The sequence below is a fragment of the Hesperophylax consimilis genome, chromosome 29, assembly GCF_061612785.1.
Source record: "Hesperophylax consimilis isolate HC1 chromosome 29, BYU_Hcon_1.0, whole genome shotgun sequence".
Lineage (NCBI taxonomy): Eukaryota > Metazoa > Arthropoda > Insecta > Trichoptera > Limnephilidae > Hesperophylax > Hesperophylax consimilis.
This window is the reverse complement of record NC_142864.1, coordinates 1,424,985-1,440,966: the sequence shown is the minus strand read 5'-3', so window position 1 is coordinate 1,440,966 and position 15,982 is coordinate 1,424,985. Positions and strand designations below refer to the sequence as shown.

Sequence of the window (15,982 nt, the reverse complement as noted above, 5' to 3'; positions counted from 1 at the left end):
CTTTTAAATTATTGATATCATCGAGAACATTAAAAACCTGAATATATTTTATAATTAAAATACTAGACACAAAACAAATTCATAATTTTATTTAAAAAATTACAAAACTGCAAAAAATGCAGACCTGCTAGCTTTCTTCTGACGAACAGCTTTTCTAATTTGTTTGTGTGTAATGTGACAAATTATGATATTTAAAAGTTTGTGTAAGAGAGAGAAAAATTGCGTTATTCGAGACATTCAGTCGACGCGACGAATCAATTTCATTATCATTGCGACAAATGCAATGAACGTATGGTCGCTGCATAATTTTTGGGTCATTATTTCAGAACAAGGAGATACAGTACGTCACAGTTTTTAGACGAGAACACGAGTGCTCGAAAATGTTTATTAAAAATGACTTAATGAATACTTGCTAATAAAAATAAGATGGATTCACTTACTGTTGTGCATGATGAAAGGGCGGCGGGTCCCACAAGGGCGGGGCGTGAAAGGCGGCGAAGGCGGAGGGAAATTGTATGGGCGGGGGCGGGCCCGCCTCTCGGTCCGGCATCCTGATTGGTCCGCCTATCTTGCCGGCGAGACTGGAGCGATCCAGCCAGATAACTCAAAAAATAACCGGATTCAAAATCCACTCACAAACAATCAAAAATTAGGTCACACGTTAGCTAGAGACCTAAGATTCTTAACGTACACTTGCCAAGTCCAGCTTTGAAGGAAAAGCCGATAAAACAAGATACAAACGACGAACTGGAAGATTTGTTTAAATAACAAAACATAGAATTTTTATAATTGGACTGTAGCAACACAATCACTAAATAGTACCACTTTTCACACTTTTAACACTAGTTTATTGTATCTAGATCTCTTGAGAAGGCACAATGATTATTTGACTTGAATAGGCCACTGTTGTTTCGCTGGGATTAGATCAACAACACGTGTTGACAGTCATATATCATTCTTACAAGAGCCCGAGTGAAGAAAATGAGACGTAAGCTGATCTCGAGCCGTTGATAAATTTGATGCATAGCCACGTGAGCTATTAATAACAACTCTGCGACACAATAGAGCTCTTACGAAAAAGAAAAAATCAACGAGAACTCGTATTTCTCGGTTACCTTACAAACATTATCATGAAAAGTTCAACAAAACACTTTGTCACGAAATGTCATACACAGAGATTAATAAATCGATACAAACGAAAGTATAAAAGCATTAAAATTGATTGAAAACGATAAAATCTCTAAAAATCATTTGCAATAAATTCCGCACGATGTTGTAAGATTTTTAATGGAGTATTTTTGGTCCAATTTAAAAATATTAAAGCACAAATTTTAACACTAATAATAAGAACTATTTGATCACATTAATGAAGGCACCTTGTTGGAAGGTTTTAAACGAATATTTATAAAACTATAACGAGGAACTGTTTAGGGTGGATTTTGCAATCAAACCCTTGCCCTTTTTTTGCGAATCATTTTGCAGAGGGTAAATCAGTTCTGCGGACATGGAGACGTGTTGGAAGTCAGGTGATGAAAAGTATGGACATCTTTTTGGAAAGAGTGCAGCGGAATAATTTGAATCTCCAAGTGATTTCTCTTGTGGTGATTAGCATTTTTGAGCTGTTGTTTCTTTGGCCATTTTGGTCCAGCGATGTCGGACGCAATATGCTGCATTATCTGAAACAAAGGAAAATTGGACATTAGAATAAAGTAGTGTGGAGAGGAGTGAATTAACATTTGAATACGAAACAGGGGCATACGTTTTCAGAACTTTCACATTTCACGGTGATTACTTAGGACGGGTTGTTTCGGAGAATTTGAACAAGTCTTCAAATTTCAAATTTAATTTTCAAGCTCTGTGAAAGTCCTATTGAATTTCCGTTATTATATCAACATGGGCTTCACAGAACTGAAATAATAATAGAACTTGAACAGGACTTTCACAGTCCTTGAAAATTAACTGTGAAATTTGATGAATTGTTCTAATTCTCTGAAACAACCCGTCCTCAGAGATTCAGTTGTTTCACAGAAATTCACGTGTGACAAGGTTATCATGTTTTTTCATTTTTACATTTGAAAGGTCCCCACTAAACGCCGATTCTAGGCTTCATCAAATTGTAATAAGCTGACGAGCTTAACAGCATGATATAGGGTTTTCCAATAAGAGGTGTTATTTTGAATAGCCCGCTATTTCGGTAGATATTACTTTTGAAGCTGTCATTTGTTGACATTTGACAAGTAGAAACTACGCCATTAATAAGAATGGAAAGATACACGCTTCAACAATGCATTGAAATTATTAAAATTCACTTGAGTGAATCAAATGCAAATCATCTTGACTGATGAGGCCCATTTCCACCTCGGTGGCTTCGTCAACAAGCAAAATTGTCGCATCTGGGGCTCGGAAAACCCAAGAGTTATTGTTGAAAAGCCTCTCTATCCTCAACGTGTGACTGTTTGGTGCGGTTTATGGTCCGGCGGAGTCATTGGACCTTACTTTTTCGAAAATGAGGCTGGAGCAACAGTTACGGTGAATGGATTGCGCTATCGAGAGATGATTAATAATTTTTGATGGCCGGAATTGGATGGTATTTATCTGGACAACGTTTATAATTAATTAAAAATAACACATCGATTAAATATAAAATTATTTTTTTAAAACCGGCATAGTTATTTTCATAACATTGCATGTTATTTTCTCTTTAATTTAATAAATCAAAACCGTATACACAACTTTTAATATAAATAATAAATAGTCTTTGCTAATTTCTAATTATATTAAGATGAAGCTACAAGCCAAAAATGTGTATATTCTTGGTATACCTTATATTGTAATGGGCATTAAAATCGCTTGAAAAACGGAGTCTAGAAACGTTCGATTTCAAGCACAAAACTGGTTTTTATTTATTTAGTAAATAATTTTATAAGAAAGCAAAAAAGTTAATCAAGTGAAACTGTCACAGATAATCTTAGTTATAATACTTTGTTTCCTTTACGCGTTCATACATTTCTATTGAAAAAATGTTTTTTTTAGTATTTTACATTTATATTTTTTATTGAGTAATTTATTTATTTACATATTTGTATTCTACTCAAGCGAAACGATAGGAAAACCTTCAATTTATCTAAAGCATATTTTTTGGAATTCATAATGTATACCAATTCGTTATAAAGATTAATCAAAATAATGATTTAGCATTAAGCTTCTCCTTAACGGTAACATGATGAATTTAAATGTTGTCAGGTTATTCGTTGCCAGGTAATGTTTGTGGGCGCACTAGTCTGATGTAAACTCAGTTTTTCAAGTTATTTGTGGCCTGATAATGTGTCTTTCTTATTAATAAAAAAATTAACTGAAGTTTTTTTTACAATATACATCTATTTTTAATTGTCGATCTAGTCGAAAAGTTGTGCCATCTCTTGTAGCCAATTTCAAGTAGATTTTTTTGTTTGATCAAGTCAACCGCGCTAACAAATGCGCCAAATCGCGATTGGATAGGACCGACTTCTGTAATGTCATTCAATAATAATAATAATAATTGGATGACTTGTATAGCGCCGTTTTTGTGCAAAATCACCTCAAGGGCGCTGTACAAACTTATAATACATTTCTAAAGTGATCTATGTTATTACTTAACTATTTATGGAGAAAATATACAGTACAATACTTACCTGGTAGGTCACTTGAGATTAACACTTAATTAACATTATCTAATTGTGTATTGGCGAAATTTAGATACAGGATTTTTAGTTTATACCTGAATTCTGTTGGACTTGTTATGGATCTTACTTCCGGAGGGAGTTTATTCCAAGCCTTCGGCCCAGATACTCCGAAAGCGCGATCACCAAACGCAACCTATGCGCAAGCCAAATTAGTATTTGGCTTGCGCATAGGTTCTATCAGTCTGCCTACAGCTGATGATGTTGCTGATCTAAGAGTTGACTGCCTCAGACCAGTGTTTTCCGGGATGCATAGTTCAGAGATGTAGGGTGGGGCCATTTCATTGATGGATTTAAACACCATCCAGCACAGTTTGTACTGGATTCTTTCAGGGCACTTGAGCCAGTGAAGGTTACGAAGGTGTTCTGAAATGTGCGAATATTTTGAAACCCCGGTTATGAGCCGTGCTGCTGCATTAAACACTGATTGAAGTTTGTCAATTTGATATTTTGGAAGGCTGGCATAAATGCCGTTGCGTATATGTCGCCGTGTGTATGCGCGATTTTCACCAAACGTAGATAGAATGCATTGTCATCGACAATGAATCTATCTGCCGTATTTCAGCTCGAGCACATGTCGGGAAGTGGGTTAATTTCCAATTCCAAAATATGCATCCATTCACGAAAACAAAAGTGAAATTAAAATAGACATTTTACCTTTATATCTCAATTTTTCCTGTGGGTATAAGTGTTTTAATGCGTTTTCCATTTTAATAGTACTGTGTCCTACCCCGTCAAGGTATGCAGTGGCAGGTACAGCGTGTTACTAAATGCTACAACAGCCGCTCGGTACAGAGTACCTGTAAAGGCAAAGCGACTCGGTACAAGAACGGTCGACACCGCGCAGTGCTCAGTGGACAGGACACAGTGGACACCCTACATGGCCAACTGATTTGGTTCACAAAGCTCGCAAATACAATGGACTTCGACACTGTTGTGATACGCTGGACTCGGGTGACCAAGCGTTATAATAAGGTAAAACATTGAGAAATTGTTTTTTTTTAGTATTCAATTAAATTAGAGAAAGCTGTCAAAATGTAGATTTAGAAATAAATTGGGTATAAGTATGGTCCTGTATATTATCTGCCTGTACAAAATATAAATAAATAACAATATATGTATATTCTAACGCAGCATCACGTTAATTGGTCAAATAGCAATCTGTTAGCCATAATTTGATAATAGTTTGACTAGTCTGTAGTAAGTGATTAAATAGATCATTGTAGGAATTTAATATATATCTGTACATAGCCCTTGAGGTATTTTTTTTTCACAAAAACCCTTAACATCTATGGGGATGGGAGATCTATTGTATATTTGGGGGTGCTGTGAATTTTTTTGGAAGAAATGGACGAACATTCTGTAGAAGGGTGGAAACACAAAATCGGCACGGCCGAGGTGTCGATCACAAAAATGAGTTGTAAAGACGAACCATTTGGGGTGGACCTGTGCCAAGTATCTTCTATTGCAATACATTAAGCATTTTTTAAACTACTAAAGGCACGAACAAATACAAATTACATATTACAAATAAACTAGCGCGGACCAATGAAAATTCACGGGATATTCCAAAGCCTGGACAAATCAGTTCCAATTTAAAAAATGACAATTAAAACAATTTTATGTTAAAATATTATATGGGTTCTTAACACATTTTTCAAAGGGACAATTAAATTCAAAGCACGTACAAGTTGAACCGGCAGGATTATTTTTGATAACATATTTTAAGGAACCTTCTTAGATTAAATAATACATAAGTATTATACACAAAGTTACAGTGTATCATCTCATCTCATCTTCTTCCCTCTGCTTTATTCGGGGTAACCGGACAACGTAGTGACAAATCAACATACTTTTGATTAAGTGATATTCAGTAACGAAAAGTGAGAGAAAAAAAACTTGATTAAATAGGTTAGGTTAATTTGTTAGTTTTTAGAACTATCTACTCTTGTCAAAATGTTGGTCACCGTGTCCGGCATTGGCAAATGAAGATATTTGTGGTCGCGAGTCCGGCCGATATAACCGGATTCGGCGAATAAATGAATACGGTAGCAACTACACTCTATCTACCCTCTACCTTAGTCTACAGTCCCTACTCTTTACCTCTCTTGCCCGTAAGCTGTTACCTGTGCCCGTTGCTGTAGTACCTGCCTAAAGCTACCTGGTATGTGTGCCTGGTACCTGCTTATTGGGAGGGACGTGGCGCGTCTGTCACCCGATTGACGGCTCACTCGCGTCGCTTTGCGCGGTGTTGCGAGTTAGCTAGCCAGCACTGGTTGTTTTCTCTAAAGATAAGATTATGAGACAAGCTTTCATTATAATAAATTTAGCATATAACTAACTAACTCCGTCTGCTTGATGACCTTCAGAGCATTGCAAGGAATGGCGCCAGCCTATATATCGGAACTATGTGTCCGACAAAACTTAAGCAATAGACAGCTTACTCTAAGGTCAGCAGATCTAGATGTTATTAATCGTATAATCGAACTTTCTAGGTCAAATCGAGCCGTACACTATGATCGATCTTTTCTTGTAACAGGCCCGCTCATCTGGAATAGACTTCCCTCAGCTCTTACTAATCTCCAGAATTTGGCTGAATTTAAACGGGTTTTAAAAACAAAATTATTTAAAAAATCTTACCATTCATAAATCTTAAGGCGATGCAATACGTAGTAATGCAAAATCATGTGTTTTTGGTTTGAAAATTTGGTCGCCTAGAAATGTTTCAAATGCTTTCATTAAATACTGCGAGTATAATACATCTTGGCCTTTGAAATAATCTAGTATTTTTTAGATAAGTCTTTTTATAAGCCATGAAAAAAATAATGTATAAGGCCTATGAAAACTGCTTTAAAGTTCAAAATCTCTTCTTACGAACCCATTTTCTGACTCTTGACATGGCCCGACTCAAGTATCTGATCCACTCGATCTTGCCATGTCTTCCTCGGGCGTCCCCGACTTCTGCTACCATTCACAGTTACGTCGTATATTCGTAGTTTATAGTAAATTTTTGAAGACTTTCATTTTCTTATTCCTGCATTTTTAAAAGAGTTTGCTTTTAATGGCATTTGTAAATCCACTAGTAAAACAGATTTGTCTCAATTGTCATAAGACAAGTGTAAGAAAGCAGTTGAATTTATGAATTTTTCAGGTATTCTTGCTAGTTGTACCTAATATTCTGGCGAAATTTAGAGTTGTTTAAAAAATGCGAGGTGGCATGAAAAGGGACAAAACTTAAAAAAATTATGAAATAGGTAATCAAATTTAATATATTTTCTTGATATTCTGAACCTGCAGTGAAAAAGACCACGTACCACCACTGTTAGCAAGTAAGGACATACCGTAACTGTCAACTAATACTATGTTATGAATATATTAAGATATATTCATAACATAGTATTAATGTAATAATATATTAAGATATATTCATAACATAGTATAAATATAGTATTAAGATATATTCATAACATAGTATTAGTCGTTTGTGTCATGTCTCGCGATTTTGATTGTTTTTTATAGTTTGTAAATTTATTAATTTACTTTATTTAGTCATTTAAATACAACTGTACAACTTGTATACAGGTAAGTTTTTAGATTCTAACGGCCAAAAGCATTTTTATTGTTTGTTTTTGGGGTGTTATGCCGTGTTGCGCTAACTCCTTCTTTAGCCGAAGATCTTCGGATCTACCGGATCTGCCCTGATGATGGACACTGCAACGCTGTCCGAAACGTCGGCTAAAGAAGGAGTTAGCGCAACACGGCATAACACCCCAAAAACAAACAATAAAAAAAACTTGTATACATTTTAAATTCACCTATTTGAATTTCGATTTTGTTTTCGCGAATAAATTGATCCTAATCTTAAAAAGTGGAAATTAACCCACTTCCCGCCATCCGATCTAGCTGAAACTCGTCCTATAGACTAGTTGTCGATGACAATACATTCTATCAACTTTTGGTAGCAACCACGAACACACACGCGGACTTGTAGGCATTTCTCTGAAATTGGATGACATTACAGCAGTTGTATGCGAAATAAATGTCGGTCCAACCAATCGGGATTTGGCTCAGTTGTTACCGCGGTTGAATCCAGTCCCTGGGGAGGAAGGTTCAATCCTCAGCAAAAGGTTTTTGCATTGCAATTTTCCACGATGATCAAAGTAGCCCCCTATCTAAAAGTCGCCCCATATTACGGTATTCATTCAAAAGATAGGATTTCGATATTCGAAATTTTTGATCAGTTTCACCAGGTAAATGTTTAAATTGAGATTACTTGGGGCACACAGACACGCCCATAACACGCTTCTATCGGTAGATGTATAGTAATAATATGGTGGGAAATGTACCTAGATGCGGTTGAATTGTGAGGACGCGGAGGTAGGCATACACGGTCAGGTGGTAATGGTGTGTGTTATCCTTCCCAAGGTAATGGATTCATTAAACCCGGCCATCCGACCCCGGCAGGCGGAATGTCTGTATTAAGGTAACAATAAAGCCCCCTCCCGCCCGGCGGGCGGACCCCCCACCGCCCCCGGGAGGTTTTTCAATGCTTACCCCTTCACGGGGAGTGACGCAATAACCACTTTGATAGACTTGTAAACACTTTGATAGATACAATCACTGACGTCAAAATAAAAAAGACCTGCACTAAAACAAAAATCTATGTAACTTTTCGACGGCTAGAGGAAAATCAGGAGGTTTTCAAACAAATTATCCAACTATTATTATTATTTTATTATTAAGACTGGTCTCAGGATAGGCCCTTGTGGTACTCCAAAAAATTGAAACATTTGAAACAGTACTCGCTGTGCCCACATGATGCACAGATGGGGCCTTAAAGAGTCGGCGATGTGTGAATGTGGTGCGGTGCAGACTACCGAACATGTGGTCAACGAATGCCCGCTCCATTCATTCCCCGGCGGGATTGATGAGGTCCACATGGCGACGCCTGAGGCCCTAAAATGGATCGCAGATCTAGATGTCCCCCTCTGACCCCCCACCATACGAAAGAAGAAGTACTGAAATAAATGAAAATCTAAATTCTAAATAAATGGACTATGGCATTCTCAATTAGGGTATATTGTGAGGCTGTAGGTAGTGGGAGGGGAACGAGAAAAACCACTCAAGTAACCGTTTCGATTCTCAATGGTGGACTTTCATCAGCAGTGGGGTTCCATGTATAAACCATGTCACCATTCGTATGTTGACTGGAAACGGTGGAAGGGCCGGAAGGGGGTGGGGGAGACGAAAGTAAGGGAGGATGGGAAGTACCTGCCAATTCACATCCAGCCACTAAACAAGGCTAAAGCCAACCCAAGCAGCGTAACGATACTGAAAAGTGGTGATCCGTCAATCAGAATCGATAAGTCGTTAACAAAACATACTTCAATTGAGGTTACGACAACCCCACTGGCTCCGGAGAGATGGAACTCTTCTGACTAAATATGTGTTTATTTCTGGTTATTCAAATGCTCACACTCAAATTATTTAACAGTAAAACAGCTATTTCGCTTTTAAATACACGATCAAACAATAAAAACTGCTAGCATATCTACAAAACAAGTACTAAAATGTTTGCTCTTGAATTTTTGTTTTCCTTTAAAGTGTTTATCTTTCCCGATTACGCACATCATCGCTGTTTACCCCTGTGTATATATTGTATCCATGTTGGCTCGCAACATCATCATCTGGCTGCCGAAAGCTGATGCCACATTCAGGCCGGAGCGGTCTCAGGCCGGCCGTGAAACCGGTTTGGGTCGTGCGGGAGTCTTTTCGTCTGGGCTTTGGGCCCCGGCTCTGGGAATAGTGGAGAGATTGTGTTGTAGCAGACTACACAGAGCGGAGGTCGACAACCGGTGGACACAATACTGAACAGGTTAAAAAATAACCCAAATAATTTAATTAGCAACAAAATAACTGAAAAAATAAACAATGCGGCCAGTTTTTCTTACTTCAAGTGAAATTGATCAACTTTATCAAAGTGTTTGTTTTTTTCTGAAAACACATTTATTATGCATTAAAAAAAATTGTATACAGTGCCAACATTTCTCCCTCTTCGTGTGTTCACTGTGGGTAGAGGTATAAAATAATCTGAAAAAAGGAAATTCCAACAATTCTTTTGCCACTAATATTATAATAAATGTAATAGCACGAGTAAAGAAGGATCATAAATCAGGCAAAGTGCAGTTTTTGTAATATTGTGTCCTCTACATGCAAAACCATATCTTATCCAACCTTAAACTATCTAATAAAACTGTGTTTATATGAAGTGACCTGAGAACTTGTTTCTTTATCTGTTTGTATCTAATCAGGTAGAGTCTAGAAAGCAACAGTTTTACTGTGCCCTTGGGGTGATTTTTCACTAGAACGGTGCTATACAAAATATCTTAATATTATTATTAAGAGTGGTCTCAGGATAGGCCCTTGTGGTACTCCAAAAAAAATTATTAAACCCTTCTTACGATTTCTGAAACAGTAAGCAAACGAATATAACTAATTGCCATAACAACTTTTTTCAACTGTCTGGAACCATTGGGACTATGGCATCTCAATAGGGGCATATTGTAGGGGTGAAGATAATAGTAGGGGAAGGATATGGGCAAGAGTCGGAAAGTACCCAGATATTCAGATCTGGTCACCAAACACGGTAAAAGCCGGTCAAGCAATGTTTCGATTCTGAATGGTGGACTTTAAGCAGGACGATACTGAGAGTATCTATGTGTACCACTCTGGGTGCCCAAACCTAAATAATAATCCAAGAGGAGGTTTAATAAAAATCGAGAAGGATAAAACATATTAAGGCTTCAAAAAAAAATTCCATATCGGTATAGGACTTTTCACAAAGTGTTTTTTTTCGTACCGATTACCACATGGAAACTATATCGGGAACCATATGAAGAAACATTGCGTTACACGACCACTTTCATTATAAGTTTATCCTGACGAAGAAACCATAGTTTCGAAACCTGTCGATTATTTTGATTAAATATTAAAGTGATTTTTTCATTAATTTAATTGAATTGAAGATACATAGTACAACTTATATTTTTATCAATGTTATAAATATAAAAATAAATGCACAACATAGTTACTTAAAACAATGACAGAGGACAGATGTTAAGTGATATTTGCCATCTTAAACTGTACGAAAATCGGTATCAAAATAGAACAAGTCCTTTTTTCATCCCGAGTCCAAACGAAAAGACGACTTATATGAAAACTGGACTAACAAAAGCATTTGTGTGCAGCCCTTGTATAATTATAAATTGTATAGAATCTCTAAATAGTATAAAACAAACTCACCATCCGTGTCTGTCTGTTTGTCAGTTCTTCTAAACTACGCAACGGATTTTGATAGGGTTTTCACTATCATTTAGAGAATTTCTTCCGGAAGGTTTATAAGTTTATATTTATAGAAAATAGAGAAAAACCGACGTGTAATAGTCGTAAAAAATATATATGTTTGGGCGCTTACATTGCTAACGCTGGCTAAACCTTATGAGATACATCAAAATAATGTACTACGGAATTGTATATCTTGAAAAGGCCTACAGAAAAGTCCGCAACGATGTATGTCTATCTCTTTAGGATAATCCCCTGAAACGCAGGGTACACGTCAGCTGGTTTAAGATAAAACTAATTTCTACTCTAAAAGTTTGTTGTCTCCTGCTCCAAACGTCTATCCTACTTTTTTACAATCTTCCTCATTGCGTTTTCACACTTCTTCGTCTCATCTCTCTCCCACCTTTCAACGTCTCCTCTTCTCCCCCACCACAAACTCAATCTCTTACGTCTCTCTCTGATGTTGATATATTCAAATTTACAGGCGAGTACTTTTCCTTTGGTAGTGTATGCACCAATACCAACCAAACAAGTGTATATTATTAGGCTGCGGTCAGGTTCTCTGGTACTGGAATTATGGTGCATTGAGTTATTAGGATAATTGAATGCTTTTGAATCGGGAATTGTATTATGTACACAGAAGTATCATACTTTGGAAGAAGAGTGGATATAAGGCCAAACGTTCTGAAATTTTATTGCTTTATTACCAATTGATTCGGGTGGAGTGATGTGAGGAAAAATAATATTATACTGGAAGAAGCCCGTGTTTTTTAATTATTTTTACGCGATACAACAGAAAATTTTGACCTTTCATAACTTAGCAACTAACTATAACGCGATTACCCGTAGGGGTAGTCAGAGAGGATAAAACGCACCACAAATCTTAGCAAACACTCGTACATGTTTTAGTTTTAATGTTCTTGTTTTGTCCTGTCCTGCTGTTATTGTTATTCCTTGTTTTGTCATCGTTTTGTATAAACTGTATATTTAGTGTTATATAATTGGATCTTTATTGGTTAAGGCACACTGTAGGAATAATTTTAAAAACATGACCATTAATACTAAAATACCGTTTTTAAGTTTGTTATAGTTAAGCGTACGTGAAGTGAAATGACACTAAACTGCGCTATATAAATGGGATGTTATTATTATTATTATGACATCGTCTCATACTGTTATTCGGACTCTTGACATGACTCGAGTATTTGATTTACTTGGTCTGCCATGTCTTCCTAAGGCGTCCCCAACTTCCTCCTTGTGAAAGAAAATAACAGAATTATATAAAACAAAAACTATAATATTTAGTATTCTATAAAAAATGTTATACACAAATATATTACGGAGAATACATACTGATATAAAATACTGTTAATTTATTACAAATCTGGTCAAATACTTCGTTTTCCTGTTAAAAAGGAGACTGCAGGCCTTTAACGAAAGAATTGACAGAGTTCCTAGCAAAATATCAGAAGCGAATGTTTTATGAGGACGCCGGAACAGGCGTTCATTCAAAACTGATATTGACATTGACATTCTGATGTTGTCGCATTTCGTTATGATATTTATTGGGAAGTGTTTTCTCGATATATTCTGAATAAATAATATTTTATCAGGAAATTGGCATGCTATCACTTTTATAACAGGATCATTTTTCTCTGTTAATTAATTAATCGCTCTGTTGATTGGCGCGTTCTGTGAGGCAAAAGTCTTCGCTTTCGGAGCATAAAAAAGTGCATGGGATCTCCTTAGAGTATACTTGCTAGGCACATAAGAAGCTTCTTTCAAAATATGTGGATTAAGTATAGTTCCAGAGATTAACCTAAAACTTTTTTCTGCGGACTTATAATCTATCTATACAGGGTGATAAGGGACATATTTGACTTACTTTAACCAGTAATTCCTGACATTATTCGATCCTAACTGATACCTTCTGATTTTTCATGTTTTAAGTAAGAAAAAAAATCACCGGATTCCAAAATTTGATTTACATTTTTTACTCAAAATAACGTCAGGAATCACCGGTTAAAATAAGTCAAGTACGTTCCTTAACACAATGTATATATCATACAGCATTTGAGATTCCTACTATCTCTTTCAAAATTACTCAAATACAAAACTTAACCATTCTGCATACCTACATACTTCGTTCATCCTAGACTGTAGATCTTCAGCCAAATTTTTAGAAATTAAGCTTATATATTTGTATACATATCGCATTTCGTCTAATAATTTATTACTTTCCGATGAAAAGAGATGAGTTGACCACGAAACTCATCCACTTTGAATCACGATATTAAGTCGTTAAACCCACCACGACCAGTCAGGCTCGATCTTAACCCTTTCAGAACCGAATTTTTGCTTCCACGTATATACTAGATAAATACTTGAAAATGTTGATGTATATATTTTTTTCGTACTAATTAAGATCTTTTATTAAGCAAAACCACGAACAATTGTTTAGTATAAAAGATAATAAATAAATAATAATGGATCCCAGTCCAAGCAAAACAGCCGAAACAGGAATAAGGATTGCAACCTGATTGTCAAGGACATCTATTCAATTTCCGGTATCCTTCCAATCGCAGTCCTTCCCAAACATTAAATCACAACCACCATCCTACAAATTACCCAACAATCAACCCACATTAACATCAAGCTACTTTACAATCAAGACATCCACAACCACAATACTCGGAATAACAATAAAATTCAGCATTCCTCTAACACACACTACGAAATATGGGATAATATAATAAATAAGCTATAAATCTCTTAACTATATTGCCTACACACTCTATAACCCTGTTCCAGATAATATATAAAAACAGCCATCGCATATAAAAAATAAAGTAAGGCTTTAAAATAATATTTTTTAAAAACATATAATAATTAAAATACGTAATTCTTGTCGTGTTGTATTTTTTCTTGTTTTTTTCTCTCTCCTTTCATATCCCGTGTATTTGTAATCGAGCATAATATATATTTTACCAATGTATTAGCGGGTAAGTACCTTCTCCTAAATTCCTACCTTGGCTTTGTGCTTATGTGTATATCCCTGTCTGTTTCCTTTTTTTTCTTGTTTGTTCTACTTAACCTCCCTTTTTCTATTTTGTACTGTTTTGTATGTGAAACTTTTAACTTTGATATCAAAATACCAATGGAAAATTGTAACTATTAACTCCCATCTACTCGTATGTATTGTAAGTTCCTCTAGGTCCTACATTGAGTTTTGTAACTCATCGGGATTGCTCTAGCGAGAAATAAAATTAATTTTAAAAAACCTAGCAGAAAAAATAGACGCCGGGTTATGCTGTTTAGGTTTACAGGCTAGTTTTTTTTAATCGCTTTTGATGAATTTTTATCACTTTTTAATAGTGTTCAATTGTCATTGAGTTGTGTTATCACGGAACCTTAAAATACAAAGAAAAAGTAGAAGCACACATCAAATCATTTAGTTTAGAAGTCATGGCCATTCCAAAAATTATGAATAAATACGGGCAACGAACATTAATTTGTCTTGTACCGACCATATTTAATACGATACCAATGCATATCATAGAGCTAATATAATATACGAGATGTTACAAAATTCAAGACAAGTTTTGGCCCAAAGAAACAACATATATCTGGCAACCAAACTTTACAACATCCTTCCTCCAAGTTTGAAAAAGATAGAAAAGCTAAATAAGCTTAAGGAAAAAATCAAAACATGGGTGAAATAAATTAATGCAGACATACTAGAAAATGTATTAAAAACATCATAGAAACTAAATAACAGAAAATCAAAGAAATCTACCAGTCCGCCTCAGCACAGGACTACCTAGTGAGAAGGACTAAGAACAAACTATATGAATGAAATATTATAGATTTTTATATAATGTAACTCTCATCAAACCTTATTAAATAGACACTAATAAAAAAATAAAATCAAATTGCACGACTGAACTAAAAAAAATGATGAAAATGTATATAGATATTGTCTCTAAGCACCTATATATGTAATGTTATGTATAAATATGCATAGTAGTGTGTTTAAGTGTATATATGTCTATGAGTATGTCGCCTGTGTTATATGTTTGAGTCTGTGTATTTTTTTATTTGTATTGTAGTCACTTGTAAAGTTATTCTTCTATCTGTAGTTGTAGGCAGACTGATGGAACCTAAGCGCAAGCCAAATACTAAGTTTCTGGGCCGAAGGCTTGGAATCATAGACATATGAATATTAGTAGACCTGCCCTAAGTGATTAAAAGCGTATTATCCCCACTCCCCATACCGGTTCCATTGAGCCGGCTGGGCTCGCGTACGGCCTCAAGTGATATTTGAAAACGTGACGTCATCATTCTTGTGCGAACTATGGTCGAGGCATCATCGGTTCATTTTACGAAATAACACGGCAAAATGTTTACTTGTACTATGAAAACTGGTAAAAATAGATGCGAACAAAGAGAATAAACCCAATTGTCGTATTACATTCCATATATAAGCATTATTTTATTTTATTTTAAGCATATTCACATCGTATAATATGAATCAGTTGTTACTATCACATCGAGAAACGTCTGGACGCGAAACACAAAGCTGGTTGGTTGCTGGGAAGTAAATTATGAACATTTATAAAAGTGTCTTAACTAAATAATCTGAAACTAACTACGACTCTGAATATAGAAGCTGCCTTACTTTGCCGAATTTGGACTTCGCAAATTTGTTCATAACGTGGCGAGTAATTTGCGCTCCCATGTAAAAATGTCTATTCATTCAAAGCAGATTTTACTTTTAAGAAGTAAATGGTGATATTATAATGCGAGATGCCTATTTACTGTCAGATTGATTTATTGACGAATCACAGTCATCTTCACTCCCTTCGTTCTTCAACAGTTGATTTTACCCCTCGCCTTTATCTTCTCGTCTATTAATTCCTATG

The 15,982-nt window shown here is 35.7% G+C and overlaps 1 protein-coding gene across 3 annotated transcripts in view; it reads right to left on the bottom strand.

Annotated features, from left to right (window-relative positions):
* Nucleotides 1-15,982, bottom strand: part of ci (transcriptional activator cubitus interruptus) — a 216,204-nt gene that overhangs the window by 136,754 nt on the left and 63,468 nt on the right. For all 3 annotated transcript variants that reach the window (XM_089649155.1, XM_089649156.1, XM_089649157.1), the window contains exon 2: nt 441-1,676. In XM_089649155.1, coding sequence (XP_089505281.1) covers nt 441-550 — 110 coding nt within the window. In that variant the 5' untranslated portion in view covers nt 551-1,676. The remainder of the gene's footprint in view (nt 1-440; nt 1,677-15,982) is intronic.